This window comes from Dunckerocampus dactyliophorus, chromosome 1, assembly GCF_027744805.1.
Source record: "Dunckerocampus dactyliophorus isolate RoL2022-P2 chromosome 1, RoL_Ddac_1.1, whole genome shotgun sequence".
In the NCBI taxonomy this organism is placed as follows: domain Eukaryota; kingdom Metazoa; phylum Chordata; class Actinopteri; order Syngnathiformes; family Syngnathidae; genus Dunckerocampus; species Dunckerocampus dactyliophorus.
In genome coordinates this window covers 9,768,487-9,784,083 of record NC_072819.1, presented here as the reverse complement: position 1 = coordinate 9,784,083, position 15,597 = coordinate 9,768,487, and the positions used below count along the sequence as shown (strand labels likewise).

The 15,597-nt window shown below is 39.5% G+C and overlaps 3 protein-coding genes across 4 annotated transcripts in view; all 3 read right to left on the bottom strand.

Moving 5' to 3' along the window:
- Positions 1 to 1,394, bottom strand: part of hecw2b (HECT, C2 and WW domain containing E3 ubiquitin protein ligase 2b) — a 46,164-nt gene extending 44,770 nt beyond the window's left edge. Inside the window, exon 1 of the mRNA XM_054795993.1 lies at positions 1,166 to 1,394. The gene's annotated coding sequence lies outside the window, so the exon portion shown is untranslated. The remainder of the gene's footprint in view (positions 1 to 1,165) is intronic.
- Positions 1,395 to 3,395: 2,001 nt separating this feature from the next.
- Positions 3,396 to 7,783, bottom strand: LOC129194116 (oocyte zinc finger protein XlCOF6.1-like). Of its 2 annotated transcripts, none has more exons than XM_054799091.1 (3): positions 7,762 to 7,783; positions 7,007 to 7,135; positions 3,396 to 5,272 (listed from the first exon to the last, which is right to left on the bottom strand). In XM_054799091.1, exon 3 carries the CDS (start codon positions 5,220 to 5,222, stop codon positions 3,990 to 3,992), a length of 1,233 nt encoding a protein of 410 aa, XP_054655066.1. In that variant the 5' UTR covers positions 5,223 to 5,272; positions 7,007 to 7,135; positions 7,762 to 7,783; the 3' UTR covers positions 3,396 to 3,989. The 2 variants fall into 2 exon arrangements, with proteins under 2 accessions (XP_054655066.1, XP_054655155.1); XM_054799180.1 differs by lacking the exon at positions 7,762 to 7,783 and adding an exon at positions 7,423 to 7,745.
- Positions 7,784 to 9,860: 2,077 nt separating this feature from the next.
- Positions 9,861 to 13,628, bottom strand: LOC129194691 (zinc finger and SCAN domain-containing protein 2-like). Its single transcript, XM_054800022.1, has 2 exons — positions 13,157 to 13,628; positions 9,861 to 11,748 (listed from the first exon to the last, which is right to left on the bottom strand). Exons 1-2 carry the CDS (start codon positions 13,350 to 13,352, stop codon positions 10,889 to 10,891), a joined length of 1,056 nt encoding a protein of 351 aa, XP_054655997.1. The 5' UTR covers positions 13,353 to 13,628; the 3' UTR covers positions 9,861 to 10,888.
- Positions 13,629 to 15,597: the final 1,969 nt, after the last annotated feature.

Sequence of the window (15,597 nt, the reverse complement as noted above, 5' to 3'; positions counted from 1 at the left end):
CACACATCGTGCAAGGATAAGGTTTCTCTCCTGTGTGTATTCTTGCGTGTCTCATGAAACCACCTTTTTGACTGAATCTTTTACCACATGCTGTGCAAGGAAAAGCTTTCTCTCCATTGTGCATTCTTATATGCACTTTCAAATGTGACTTCTGAGAGAATCCTTTACCACAAACTGAGCAGGTGAAAGGTTTCTCTCCTGTGTGGTATATGATGTGTCTGGTCAGATTTCCCTTGTGAACAAAAGTTTTGTCACATTGAGAGCATTTCCAGCGTGTGTTGTCAGTGTGACATGTCATATCAGCTTCAGAGTCTTCATCATCAGTGTCAGGAGAGTGTGACGTTGTGTCGTCACTATCTGATAGTGGAGCTAAGAGGTTGTCTGCTTGTGATCCTCCACAGTGGTCTCCATCAGCTTCTGTTGTCATGTGATGAGTGGAGCTGCTGCTTGGAGGCTCCACCTCTCTCCTCTCCTCACTTTGACCTTTGTCGTCATCATTTCCACTTTTCACATGGACACCAATCACTGGAAACTCCTCCAGTCCTTGAGTTTGTGTATTTATGAGAGCTTGGACGCCATGTAATTGTACGGTATTTCCTTTAACGACAAAGCAATGTTTCATCCCCGTGTGGACTACAGTGTTTTAGAGGAGCGGCTGGCGCTACAGCAAATGCTGGTATTGATCCAATTCAATGTAACAATATATACACAACAATGTAACAATACAACAACAAAAACACACATATTTGTCAATATAAACACGGTAGAGAATTGAAAAATATGTATCTCATCACGCGAGTATCGATCCAATCCTGACATACACCTTTGATATCGAAACGATGGATATGTTTCATGAATAAAATGGACCATCACGTAGAAAAAGCTTTTTATGAGTAGTGTTACTGAACAAACAAAAAAGCTTATAAACATGTAAAAGTGATAATGAATCTAACCTGCTTTGTGTAACACAACTCGAGCGTTCTTGAAAACAGCGTCCAGTACTCGAGGTTGTCACTCGTTCTCTTTTGTTTGACAAAGTTCCTCCTCGTACTATTCTATCGTTCTTTCTAACACTCCAATTAATAAGAACTAATCGCGGATTCACCAACGCTCTCAGCATTTGTATTTTACACATTTTCACACAATCACAACACTTTATACTCACACTTGATCGCTGCTTAGCGATGTGTTGATAACTTCCGGGTCTGTTTGTTAGCAGCTAGCAAGCTAAGCTAGCCTGAGGAGCTTCAGAGTTCACCGAGACGAGTTTATCCTGACACGAATAAAACTGCATCTCACTGTCACTTAATCTCTGCGTCGTTCACATAAAATATTTGTGATAACTGTCATTTGTGTTTATCGCTGTGGACTGCACGGAAAAAGTATACGTATTTCCAAACTGGCGGCTTGTGTGCGCATGCGCCATGCACACTGTTGCCAACTCATCAGTAAGAGGAGTATCTATTGGCTGTCCGAGAAGAGACGATGAATTTGATAGCGTCATCTAATTTTCACACGATGATGTATCAGATGCTGTAGGAGAGACAAAAAAGTGAGTAAAAACACCTTAATTACGTTTAGAACTACAAATAAACTTGATTCTTGATTTGTTAATTTAACATTTGCCTTCACTTTATCAAAATAAAATAACTTTATTATTTTATCTCAGCCAGTGCCTCTCAAAGTCTAAGGTGACAGCGTCATAGTTACAACCGGACTTGCCTCCAGCCTGCACCCTATCTTGCAGTCAAGCCTATTTGTTTAATTTCTCACACAAGGTTCTCCCATCACACATTCTGACATACTGACAGGTAAGTGAGTCCGAATGAGGCTTGAGTGTAATGAGTAGTAATTTAATGAAGATGACGGGGCTATCCACACGGAAACGTTTTCAGGTCAAAACGCTAAATATTGTATCATTTCAGCTTTTCATCCACACAGAAACGGCGTTTTGGGTGACCTGAAACAGTATTTTTGGACAACAGCTTCCAGAGTGGGAAAATCTGAAATCTGATGAAGAGATGTTATCACTGGGTTTGAGGCGTTTATTGATGGTGGAGAACAGGGTCTTAGGGTCACTGAAGGTAGAATGGATGAGATGTGAATAGTAAGAGGACCGGGCGGAGTTTAAGATTTGTACTGGTGGATGAAATCAGTGTAGGCTTGGAGGTGGACAGAGAGATCTCTTTTTTGGGGGCAGGCGTTCCAGTTGTCCTTTTCTTGTCTTAATGTAAAGGTTCTGGTTTTGATGGCTGCTATTTCATTGAGACAGGAAGAAGAGGGTGTTATTGTAGAAGTCGACCAGGTCAGCAGTGTTGTCAGATATGGTGGGAGGAGAGGCAGACAAAGTGGTGGCGAGATGGGATGCCAACTGCGAAGGGGAGATGTATTTAAGAATATGGAATGAGATCAGATGTTTTTTCATTTAGAATTGGGAGGGGAATGTCTATAGTGACAGCAAGGTGGTCAGAAAGGTCGACGTTAGTGCTGGAGATGTTGTTGGAGGTGATACCGGTGGAGCAGACCAGATCCAGGATGTCTCCCTGACAGTGAGTGGGGAAACTGATGTGGTGTTTAACATTAAAGAATTGAAGTAGGTCCAGAAAGTTGGCGGCAGGTTTGGAGGTAGGGTTGCCAATATGAAGGTTAAAATCACAGAGGAGGAGGATGGATGATAAGATGGCACAGAGCTGAGTTAGAAAAAAATCAGAAAAATCACTGAGGAATGAGGGATTAGGCTTGAATGGACTGTAAATGATAGCAAGGACTTTGGAGTTTAAAAACTCAGTGTTCAAAGAAATGGGCAGCAGCGGATAAAATGTTGGTGGTCTTGGGTCCTGTCCACACGGAAACGTTCCTGGGATTTGTTTTTTGGTGGGTTGAAAAAAAAAAATGCGTCCACACTGTGCCAGATTAGTAAATAGTTGCATCCAGGTGGGAACGGATCACTGGGTGAAAACAATGTAATACAAAAGGCAATACACCTCCATGTGATGCTGTAAACAGACACCCAGACGCAGTGGCGGTTCTATTTTTTTAAAAACTATTTAAAAACTTTGTCGCCTGGCAACACCTCGTCTTCCTGGTGAAACACACAAGGGTGTCCAAAGGGTGGCCCAGGGGCCATAGTGTGGAAAATAAAATAAACAAAAACCCAGCTAAAGTGGAAAAATAGAGCAAAAAAGCATACTGTAAGTAGACAAAGCTAACATGTTGATACTAATAACTAATAAAAACACAAATATTTGTCTTTACATATTGATTTACATGTTAATTTTTAATTATAAATATCAAAGGACAGCTGGACAATCCTGACATAAACAGACAAAGGAGTAGTCAACTACAAGCTGGAACTATAATGCTGCACACAGCCAAAAAGAAACCTACATATACTACCTGCCACTTAAGTATAATGGAAGAGTTCATTGTTTTAAGCACCTGACTAGTTTCGGCTTAGGAGCATTGACCAGCACAACGGCATTACAAATGACTTGAGAAACCAACCTGTGCTCCTGATCAACATTGTAATATAGTTAGCAATTGTAATAAATAAAAATATTTGTCAACAACCTTGACTTGGACAAAGAAAAGATCACATTTTATGAGAAATTTATTCAGAAAGCATGCAAAGGTCCAAAAGGTTTACATATTTTTTCTTACCACTGTATTATATCATTATAGCTGATTGATTTTACATTTTTACACCAGATGCAATTCCTGACGTGATCCTGGCCAGGAATCATCAAACCCATGCAAACGATTAAGGGTCAAATGTACAAGTGTCAAGTCTAAAATAAGAAGTGTGTTAATATATGTGATAGATGAAACAAACATTACAAACATGTCATCATAATGTCAATTAACGTAAGAAATCGTTCACTTGCACAACTTTAGCTTTTTAAACATAATACTGTCTTGCTTATTCATACTTTCCGTTCTTTCAAAAATGTTTTCAAGTTACTCCACAGAGTGGATTCTTTTGTGTCCTGTCAAGTTTGCATTATTGGTGAATCACTGGTCACACACCGAACAATTTCTCGAGTGTGTGTTCTTGTGTGTGCTTTCAAATGCGAATTCCGAGCAAATCTTGTACCACAAACTGTGCAGGAAAAAGGTTTCTCTCCAGTGTGTATTCTTGTGTGTCTTTTTAAATCACCTTTATGTTTGAATCTTTTACCACACACCACACAAAGAAATGGTTTCTCTCCAGTGTGCATTCTTGTGTGTCCATTTAACTCAACTTTTTGATTGAATCTTTTACCACACACTGTGCAAGGATAAGGTTTCTCTCCTGTGTGTATTCTTGTGTGCCTTTTTAAATCACCTTTATGATTGAATCTATTACCACACACTGTGCAAAGAAATGGTTTCTCTCCATTGTGTATTCTTGTGTGGTTTATTGAATCAATTTTTCGATTGAATCTTTTCCCACACACCGAGCAGGGATAAGGTTTCTCTCCAGTGTGTATTCTTGTGTGTGTTACTAAAACACTTTTTTGATTGAATCTTTTACCACACATCTTGCAAGGATACGGTTTCTCTCCTGTGTGTATTCTAGTGTGTGTTTTTAAATCACCTTTCTTACTGAATCTTTTACCACACACCGTGCAAGGAAAAGCTTTCTCTCCGGTGTGCATTATTATATGCACTTTCAAATGTGACTTCTGAGAGAATCTTTTACCACAAACTGAACAGGTGAAAGGTTTCTCTCCTGTGTGATGTTTCATGTGTCTGTTCAGGTTTCTCTTATAAACAAAAGTTTTGTCACATTGAGAGCATTTCCAGCGTGTGTTGTCAGTGTGACATGTCATATCAGCTTCAGAGTCTTCATCATCAGTGTCAGGAGAGTGTGACGTTATGTCGTCACTATCTGATAGTGGAGCTAAGAGGTTGTCTGCTTGTGATCCTCCACAGTGGTCTCCATCAGCTTCTGTTGTCATGTGATGAGTGGAGCTGCTGCTTGGAGGCTCCACCTCGCTCTTCTCCTCAGTTTGACCTTCTTCTTCATCATCATCATCATCATCTTCACTCTTTACATGGACACCAATCACTGGAAACTCCTCCAGTCCTTCAAGATGCTCTCCCTCCTGACTGATGCTGTAATCCTCTTCTTCTTTAATGTGAGGGGGCTGTGCCTCCTCCTTATCCTCTTTAATGTAGGGGGGCTGTGTCTCCTCTTCTTCAACTTTAATGTGGGGCAGCTGTGGCTCTTCCTGCTCCATGCTGGAGTTCCACTCCTGCTGCTCAGGGGGAAGGTGTTCTTCAATGATGTCTACAGGACACAAGAAGACAAAGACATGTTTTAGAAAAGTCCAGCGTTGCTCCGTTACGTGAGGCATTGTCCTGCACCAGCATATGTTCTGACAATGTCTCTGAGGATCTCATCAGTGTCCCTCACAGCAGTCAGCGTACATCCAGCTGACACTTGGATTAGTATAGTATACAGAGTAGAGTGCTAAAGAGCACTTGGATGTTCCACAAATTTTGTGGACAGATGAAACCAAAGTTGCATTGTTTGGGAGGAACACACAACACCACGTGTGGAGGAAAAATGACACAGCATACAAAAGCTTATTGTCAAAAAAAAAAAAAGAATCGGTACCGGATCGGATTGGCAAGACTATAAAGATCGGGACATCGGGGTAAAGCATGGTTGAGAGAGCATTATGGTGTGGGTGTGTATTAATGCCTCAGGGCCTGGACAACTTCCTATCATCAATGAAGAAATAAATTCACAAGTTCATCAAGATATTTTGCAGAAAAAAAGACCAGAAAGACAAAGCTCTCAATTTACCAGTCGATCTACGTTCCTACCCTCAACTGTGGTCATGAGCTTTGGGTAATGACCGAAAGGACAAGATCGCGAGTACAATTGGGCGAAATGAGTTTCTCCGTAGGGTGGCTGGGTGTTCCCTTAGAGATGAGGTGAGAAGCAATGTCATCTGGGAGAAACTCAAGAGTAGAAGCGCTGCTCCTCCACATTGAGAGGAGCCAGATGAGGTGGCTCGGGCATCTGGTCAGGATGCCTACCGGACGCCTCCCTGGGGAGGTGTTGAAGGTACGTCAGACCGATAGGGGGCCTCAGGACATATTGGAGAGACCTATATCTCTCAAATGACCTGGGAATGCCTCTGTATCCACTGGGTAGAGGGAAGTCTGGGCTTCCCTGCTTAGGCTGCTACCCCCGTGGCCTGACCACAGATAAGCGGAAGAAGATCGATGGATAGATTTGATAGACAGAACCTGACGACAACAGTTGAAGCTCAAAAGAGGCACACATGAGAGCTCGGACGCAATGTAATTGTCAAGATTCAAGATTCAAGAGTTTTATTGTCATATGCACAGTAAAACAGGTAGTTTTGCTATGCAATGCAATTCTTGTTCTGTTCATTCTCCCAGAAAAAGAAAGAAAAACACAAGAAAATGAATGAGAACATCAGAAACATAAATACCAATAAATTAAGCAACAACAACAGAAGAGACATTAATACAAATAAATAAAGCAATCAATAAACAAATAATAAAGTGTTATGAGTGTGTGCACGCGTGGACTGTACTGTATTTCCTTTAACAACAAAGCAATGGATCATCCCCATGTGGACTATTTTAGTGTAGCGATGAGCGATACTGCAATTATTATCGGTTCGATACAATGTACCTATATATATATATATATATATATATATATATATATATATATATATATATATATATATATATATATATATATATATATATATATACACACACAACAATATCAAGAATATAACAACAAAAACAAACATCTTTGTCAATATAAACAGGACTGGAGTAACAGTAGAGAATTGAAAAATATATATCTCGTCACGCGAGTATCGATGACACTGACAAGACCCCTTGATATCGACACGAAGGATATGTAGAGTTCACGAGGAAAATGGACCCTCACGTAGAAAAGCGTTTTATCAGTAGTGTTAATGAACAAACAGAAAGTTTATAAACATGCGAGTGTAAGAATGAAACTAACCTGCTCTGTGTAACACAACTTGAGGCTTCTTGAAAACAGCGTCCTGTCGTTGACGTTGTCGCTCGTTCTCCTCTTTTGTTCGACGAAGTTCCACTCGTTCTCTGCAATCGTTCTTTCTCACTTGCTGAACTGCAACAGTTTTGTAAAGCGGAATAGTCCTAAATTCACCCTGATGGTTGTGCACATCTTATTTGCAACTACAGGAGACGTGATTAAAGCCAAGGCTTCGCTTACTTTTTCCTCCATGTCCTGTGACTGTTTACTTGTTATTGTCATTAAAAATGTCAACAGATAATTGTTTCTGTGGCATTAGTTGAAGCAGATTCTGTTTATCCTGGCGATTTAGATGACCAGTCTACATTTTAGGACCAATTTGTGCAGAAATGTAATAAATTCTCAAGGGTCCACATACTTACTCTGCAATTGCGCTTTCTCACACCAAATATTTCTTGAACAGCCGCACCAACGCCAACGCTCTCGGAATTTGTATTTTACACATTTTCACACAATCACAACACTTCGCACTCACACTTGAGCTCTGCTTAGCGATATATGATAACTTCCGGGTCTCTTTGTTAGCGGCTAGTAAGCTAAGATAGCCTGAGGAGCTTCAAAGTTCACCGAGACGAGTTTATCCTGACATGAATAAAACTGTCTCTACTGTCACTTAATCTCTGCGTCGTTCACATTAAATATCTGCAACAATTGTCAAGTGTGTTTTTCTCCAGAGACAACCCGAAAAAAAGTATACGTACCTCCAAAACTGGCAACGTGTGTGTGCGCATGCGCTATGCACGCTGCTTGCCAACTCCTCAGTAAGAAGAATATCTATTGGCTGTCCTAAAATTCGCGAGACAACGTCGGCGTCTACTTTATTTGCGCATGATGATGTGTGCGCATGCGCCATGCTCACTGTTGGCAACTACTCAGTAAGAACAGTATCTATTGGCTGTCCTAGAAGCATTCACACATATAATAATATTACGTTTAGAACTACAAACTTGATTCTTAGATTGTTTATTTAAACTTGGCCTTAACTTCATCTAAATATAATAGATATTATGTTTTATTTTTTACTGTTACACTTATTCAACTGTATACATCACCATCCTTTTTGCTAAATTGAACACATATACTGAACTAGAAGTTTTGCCGTCTGAATTATACGCTCAAATCCACTCAGAGAATTTTGAATTTGCGACACAAGCCAACCACTGAGCAGCGACAGAGCCAAGAAAGCAGAGCTTGGACACACTCCTTTGTCGCCTGGCAACACCTCCTTCCTGGCAAAACATGCATGGGTGTCCAAAGTATGGCCCAGGGGCCATCTATGGAGGGTGGCTTATTGCAGAAACAAAATAAACAAAAACCCAGCAAAAGTGGAAAAATAGAGGAAAATCACATACTATAAGTATATAAAGCTAAAATTTTGGTACTAATATAATAAAAACCAAATTTTTTCTTTACACACACACACACACACACACACACACACATATATATATATATATATATATATATATATATATATATATATATATATATATATATATATATATATATATATAATGTTGATTTAAAAAAAAGATAAATATTAAAGGACACCCCTGACATAAACAGGCAAAGGAATCGTAGATAAGACAAAAAACAGTAAGCTGGCATTGTTCAACTACAAGCTATATCAACTATTAATACTGCACTTCAGCGAAAAAGGAATTTACATAATCTACCTGCCATTTATGCATAATGCAAGAATTCATTTTTTTAAGCAACTGATTGGTTTCAGCTTAGGAGCAATGACCAGCACAACACCATTAGAAATGACCTGAGACCAACCTGCGCTTCCGATAAACATTCTAATATAGTTAGTAATAATAATAAAAAAAAAAACATTATATTTGTCAATACCCTTGACTTAGATGAAGAGCGGATCACATTTATTCAGAAAAGCATGAAATTCCATAAGATTTACGTACTTTTTCATACCACTGTCTTATATCATTATAGCTGACTGATTTTACATTTTTACACCAGACACAATCCTGGTCATGAATCAAACCAGGGTTTCCACTATATTGATCATGGCGCAGCGCCACGACGACAAAATAAAAGCCACCACACCTTAAAAATTTGTGTTTTTTTTAAAATTGAAAACAATGTTAAGAGTGGATCAATGGCAATATATGCAATACAAATACATATATTGCTCATTATTTACACACATATTGACCACAATTACTTTGAAAATATTTTAAAATATCAAACAAATGTTTCACTGTGCTTTATTTTGATGAACATTCACCGGAATCGCCTGTCTGCCCTGTTGGTACTTGCGCATGTGTGACCAGATAAAAGTAGGCGACCACTCTGGTGTTGATGTTCATTTTATTTCTTATTATGGAGAGAATGAAAAATAGTCCATTCAATGTGTAGTCAATTGATCTTGTCATTGACATCTTGTCACAGGCCAAGCCTATCTATGCCAGCTTGTGTGATCACTGGCGTTTTAATCTCATTCGACTTTCTGGCATCTTTGTTTACAAATTTTGCCTGGCTCTCACTGCCTAAGTGGATATCACGTTAAATGAATACAAACCAACTTACTGTTTTAAAGTCACTTAACAATCTTGCACTCTTGTTATCATTATAATACTTATGGCTTGTCTTCAAAACGCTACTTGTGTGTCTAAGTTGTTCACCATAAACACGTAGTGTCCAGCTTTACAATAGTGATGCTATCACAGGGGTCTCCAACAAGCAGCTCGTAACCTACCAGTAGCTCACCAGCTAATGTTCAGTAGTACACCAAAGAATATTTGTTTCACCTTGTACTACAGTATTTTTATGTGTTCGATTCAAACAGGACGCCCGTATTTAATGACAAATGAGTACACTGAGTGGAGATGTGCTTTGTAAATAAAGTTAAAGTAAAAAAATAAAAATGTTGGCAATCACTTAAAACACAAATCTTTCTTTTTGTCAAAGTAGCTTTAATAGTGCTGGAAGTGGGATAAACCTGCACTATCATAACCATGGACTCTGAATTTATACAGGACAGATTTCTATTAAAAAAATATTACAATTAATGTAATATATGTATGTAATGTAATATCCCATGCAGCCCACCACCACAGCTTCAAAAAAATCCTAGGGGAAACCCTGCTAACACGTGCAAATGATTAAGGGTCAAATGTACAATTGTCAAGTCGAAAATAAGAAAAGTGTGTTCATATAGTACATGCGATAGATTAACATTTGTGGGGGGAAATTCTTGTTAGCACCGCTGGAGATACAAAATAAAGTCCTCAATGACAAATTTTTCCTTTATCATATTTATTCTATAGAAGGAGAAGATAGTTGAAATAGACTTTTGGGAGTCTGCCGCAAGCACCCCGCGGAAGGACAGGACAGAAGCATAGTTATAGAAACGTTATCAGTAGAAACGTTATCAGGACTTAATCAGGTGCAAGGACGTATTCTGGGTTAATCAGAACCTGTTGATGTGGAAACGCCATTGGAGAGACTTGTTTTTGGACGCAGGAGGTCTTTAGCCTCAAGCAAATAGTCCTAAAAAAGCATAATTTGTTCTTCGAGTAAATTAGTCTGACATCAATGTTTATCAGCAGAAATACTCTATTTGTTCAAATCAGTTGGCCCAATGGTAAAATGTAAGATTTCCATTACACATTGCAAACATTTCATTATAATGTCATTTAACAACATAAGAAGTCGTTCTCTTGCACAACTTCAGTTTTTTTCAACAGTAACAGTCTTGGTTATTCATACTTCACATATTTTCAAAAACGTTTTCAAGTTACTCCCCAGTGTGGCTTCTTTTGTAGTCAGTCAAGTTTGTTCTATTTGTGAACCGCTGACCACACATCAAACAATTTCTCCAGTGTGTATTCGTGTGTGTGCGTTTAACTGAACTTTTTGATTGAATCTTTTACCACACACCATGCAAAGAAATGGTTTCTCTCCAGTATGTGTTCTTGCGTGTGCTTTCAAATGTGAATTCTGAGCGAATGTTGTACCACAAACTGAACAGGAAAAAGGTTTCTCTCCTGTGTGTATTCTTGTGTGTGTTATTAAATCACCTTTTTGTCTGAATCTTTTACCACACACCGTGCAAGGAAAAGCTTTCTCTCCAGTGTGCATTCTTGCATGCACTTTCAAATTTGACTGCCGAGAGAATCTTTTACCACAAACCGAGCAGGTGAAAGGTTTCTCTCCTGTGTGCTGCTTTGTGTGTCTGTTCAGATTTCCCTTGTTAACAAAAGTTTTGTCACATTGAGAGCATTTCCAGCGTGTGTTGTCAGTGTGACATGTCATATCAGCTTCAGAGTCTTCATCATCAGTGTCAGGAGAGTGTGACGTTATGTCGTCACTATCTGATAGTGGAGCTAAGAGGTTGTCTGCTTGTGATCCTCCACAGTGGTCTCCATCAGCTTCTGTTGTCATGTGATGAGTGGAGCTGCTGCTTGGAGGCTCCAACTCTCTCGTCTCCTCCCTTTCACCTTTGTCTTCATCATCTTCACTCTTCACATGGACACCAATCACTGGGAACTCCTCCAGTCCTTCAAGATGCTCTCCCTCCTGACTGATGCTGTAATCCTCATCTTCCTCTTTAATGTAGGAGGGTTGTGGCTCCTCTTCTTCATCTTTAATGTGGGGGAGCTGTGGCCCTTCCTGCTCCATCATGGAGTTCCACTCCTGTTGCTCAGGGTGCTCTTCATTGATGTCTACAGGACACAAGAAGACAAAGACATGTTTTAGAAAAGTCCAGCGTTGCTCCGTTACGTGAGGCATTGTCCTGCACCAGCATATGTTCTGACAATGTCTCTGAGGATCTCATCACTTCCCCTCACAGCAGTCAGCGTAGCTCCAGCTGACACTTGGAGTAGTATAGTATACAGAGCAGAGTGCTCAAGAGCACTTGGATGTTCCACAAATTTTGTGGACAGATGAAAGTTTAATTGTTTGGGAGAGGAACACACAACACCATGTGTGGAGGAAAAATGGCACAGCACACCAACATCAAAACCTTAGCCCAACTGCAAAGCATGGTTGACAGAGCATCGTGGTGTGGGTGTGTTTTACTGCCTCAGGGCCTGGACAACTTCCTATCATCAATGGAAAAATAAATTCACAAGTTTATCAAGAAATTTTACAGAAGAACTTGAGGCCAGAAATGCAAGGCTCTCAATTTACCCGTCAATCTACGTTCCTACCCTCACCTATGGTCATGAGCTTTGGGTAGTGACCGAAACAACAAGATCGCCGATACAAGTGGCCAAAATGAGTTTCCTCTGTAGAGTGGCTCGGCTAATCCTTTAGAGAAAATCTGAGAAGCACTGTCATCCGGGAGAAACTCGGAGTAGAACCGCTGCTTCTCCGCATTGAGAGGAGCAAATGAGGTGGCTCGGACATCTGGTCAGGATGCCTCCCGGACGTCTCCCTTGGGAGGTGTTCAAGGCACATCCGACCGGTAGGAGGCCTCGGCGGAGAGCCACGACAAGACACAGAGGCAATCGCTGCTGCCCCTGCGACCAGACCTCACATAAGTGGAAGACATGGATGGAAGGAACAGGACGACATCTCTCCAACAGTTGAAACTCAAAAGATGATGGGTGTTACAACAGGACAATGATCCAAAACAACAATGATCAAGCAACAGAATGGCTTCAGAAGAAGAAAGCAGGTGTTCTGGAGCGGCCCAGGCAAAGTCAACAACAAATTCATTTCATGTATTTATGAGAGCTCGGACGCCATGTAATTGGACTGGATTTCCCTTAACAACAAAGCAATGGATCATACCAAAGTGGAGTATTTTAGCGTAGCGGTGGGCAATACTGCAAATGTTGGTATCGATCTGATACGATGAACCAAAATATATACACAACAACGTCAACAACGTAACAATATAACAACAAAAACAAACACATTTGTTAATATGAACACAGGAGAAAATTGAAAAATATGTATCTCGTCACGCGAGTATCGATCCGAAACCGACCCCTGATATCGATATGATGGCTTTGTGGAGTTCATGAAGAAAATTGATAATCACGTGGAAAAGCTTTTTTATGAGTAGTGTTTAATGAACAAACAGAAAGCTTATAAACATGTGAGAGTAAGATTGAAACTAACCTGCTTTGTGTAACACAACTTGGGGCTTCTTGAAAACAGCGTCCAGTAGTTGACGTTGTCGCTCGTTCTCCTCTTTTGTTCGACAAAGTTCCTCCTCGTACTCTGCTATCGTTCTTTCTAACACTCCAAATATTTCTTCAACAGCCACATTTAATCGCTGATTCACCAACGCTCTCAGCATTTGTATTTTCCACATTTTCACACAATCACAACACTCTGCTTGGCGATGTGTTGATAACTTCCGGGTGTCTTTGTTAGCGGTTAGCACGTTAAGCTAGCCTGAGGAGCTTCAAAGTTCACCAAGACGAGTTTGAATAAAACTGTTTCTCACTGTCACTTAATCTCTGCGTCCTTCACATCAAATATTTGTAACAATGGTAAATGTTGTGTTTTTTATATTTTATTTTTTATATTTTAAAAAACCTTTCTCAATAACAAACAAGTATACAAAAAATTTATACAAATAACAGAACCCAGAAATATAGCAGGGGTTACCTCAAATAAAACATTTAAATCAGAACAAATTGTTCAAAGTTTTGAGAGACTTTTTCTTTTGTTTGTAATTTGAATATATTGTTCAACATCTCTGAGGGGAAAAATGTTATTTTACTGCTATATTTACAATTGTGGATAAAAAAAAACTATACCTATCCCCAAAACTGGCGGTCTTTGTGTGTTGTCACTATGCAATATGTACCCAGAACGCAATCGGTCCCGCGCGTGCTCAAGGAGTACGTCACTTCCTCCTATAGCTATATTTTTCGATAAATTTTCATGTGACGTCACGTGCTGTGGTATAACATAAATTGTCAATAACCATAGGTCATATATGTAATATCTTGGGATGTTGTTTTATAAGTGACTCTTGTTAAAATACTTCGTTAGCATGCGGATATTTCTTTAGTCTTATGACATCCACCAAGACTGAGCTTCGTAAAAACTTACTCAACGCACGTTGCGCAGACGTAAACGTCATATCCGGTTACGTGTAACATACATAAATACAGAGAAGAAAACGCATAAAAGGCAGTTATATTTCAGTATAAACAACCATAAGAAGTGTGCAATGGTGGATTAATCTAGAGGATTCAAATATATTTTTTTTTCTAAACGGGGAAATCCCATCCATCCAAACATATCTTCCTAGCAAATGCTTTTGTGTATTTTTTCAGTGGCGAAAAAAACCCATAACATAATTTATGGAACGACAAGGGGTTATAAATTGTCCACTCGCACCATAGATATAAGACAAAAAGGATTGATTATGTTATCATTTCTCAAATTGCTATCTATCTTAATAACGTTTTTGGGACAGGAGTGGGGATGTATATTGCTTGCTGCCGTAAAATAGATCGACGGATGGCGTAGATACTCGTTGTGCTGTGCTTTCTTGGCAATGTCAGCGTTGCGTTTTGTCAGATGCTCGTTCGTGTTGACATTTGTTCCTTTGACTCAAGAGCACATCGTTCATTCGTGCAACCTGATGTGTATTTCATCAATTGTGGTCTTCATTTGCTCAATGATTTTCTTTTTTTTTTGCTTCATTATCTTCTTTGAGAGCGACTCAAGACAGCATTATTATCCTGTAATTACTTGATTTTGTTGCACTGCTCTCTATTCTCTTTCTTCAGGTGTTTAGCCTCACCATGAAAGTATTGTTTCAGGCATTTCAGCACCTGTCATACTTCTGCCAGATTTCCTGTCCCAGCGTATTTATTTGCACAACCAATAGATTCTTCAAGCCGTTAAATGCTGTGTGCTCCCCATGGGTCAAAGGCCAATATGGCTGGGATGGAGTACGTATATCCAATCCAATCCACTTTATTTATATCGCACATTTTATAAACACCGTTTCTAAAGTGCTGCACAGACTAGTAAAACCACAAATAATAAGTAAAAGTAAAAATTCCGACAGTAAAAACTAAAAGATCAAATAAAAACAAAGAAATGTACAACAGTAAAATATTTAAAACAAGAAGTAAAAACAATAAAAGCAATAAATCCAAGAAGTAGGTAAAAAATTAAATAAAATTAAATTAAAAACTAAAATAAATAAAACCATTAAAACAAAAAAGAGAATAAAAGACACAGAGGACCATACGACTCACGCCGAGTTAAAAGCCAGAGAATAAAAGTGGCTTTTAAGACGAGACTTAAAGCTTTCAATCGTGGGGGCTGTTTTTACATGAGTGGGGAGAGTGTTCCACAGCTTTGGCCCTACTACAGAAAAGGCCCGGTCTCCCCTGGTCTTAGGCACCACGAGTTGGAGCTGGCCTTCGGACCTCAATGTGCTCGCTGGAGTGTAATTTGGATGAGGTCCGAGATGTACTGAGGGGCGAGCCAATTCAAATCCTTAAAAACAAACAATCAAATCTTAAAATCAATTCTAAAACGCAGAGTCAACCAGTGCAAGGAGGCTAAAATTGGGGTAATATGCTCCC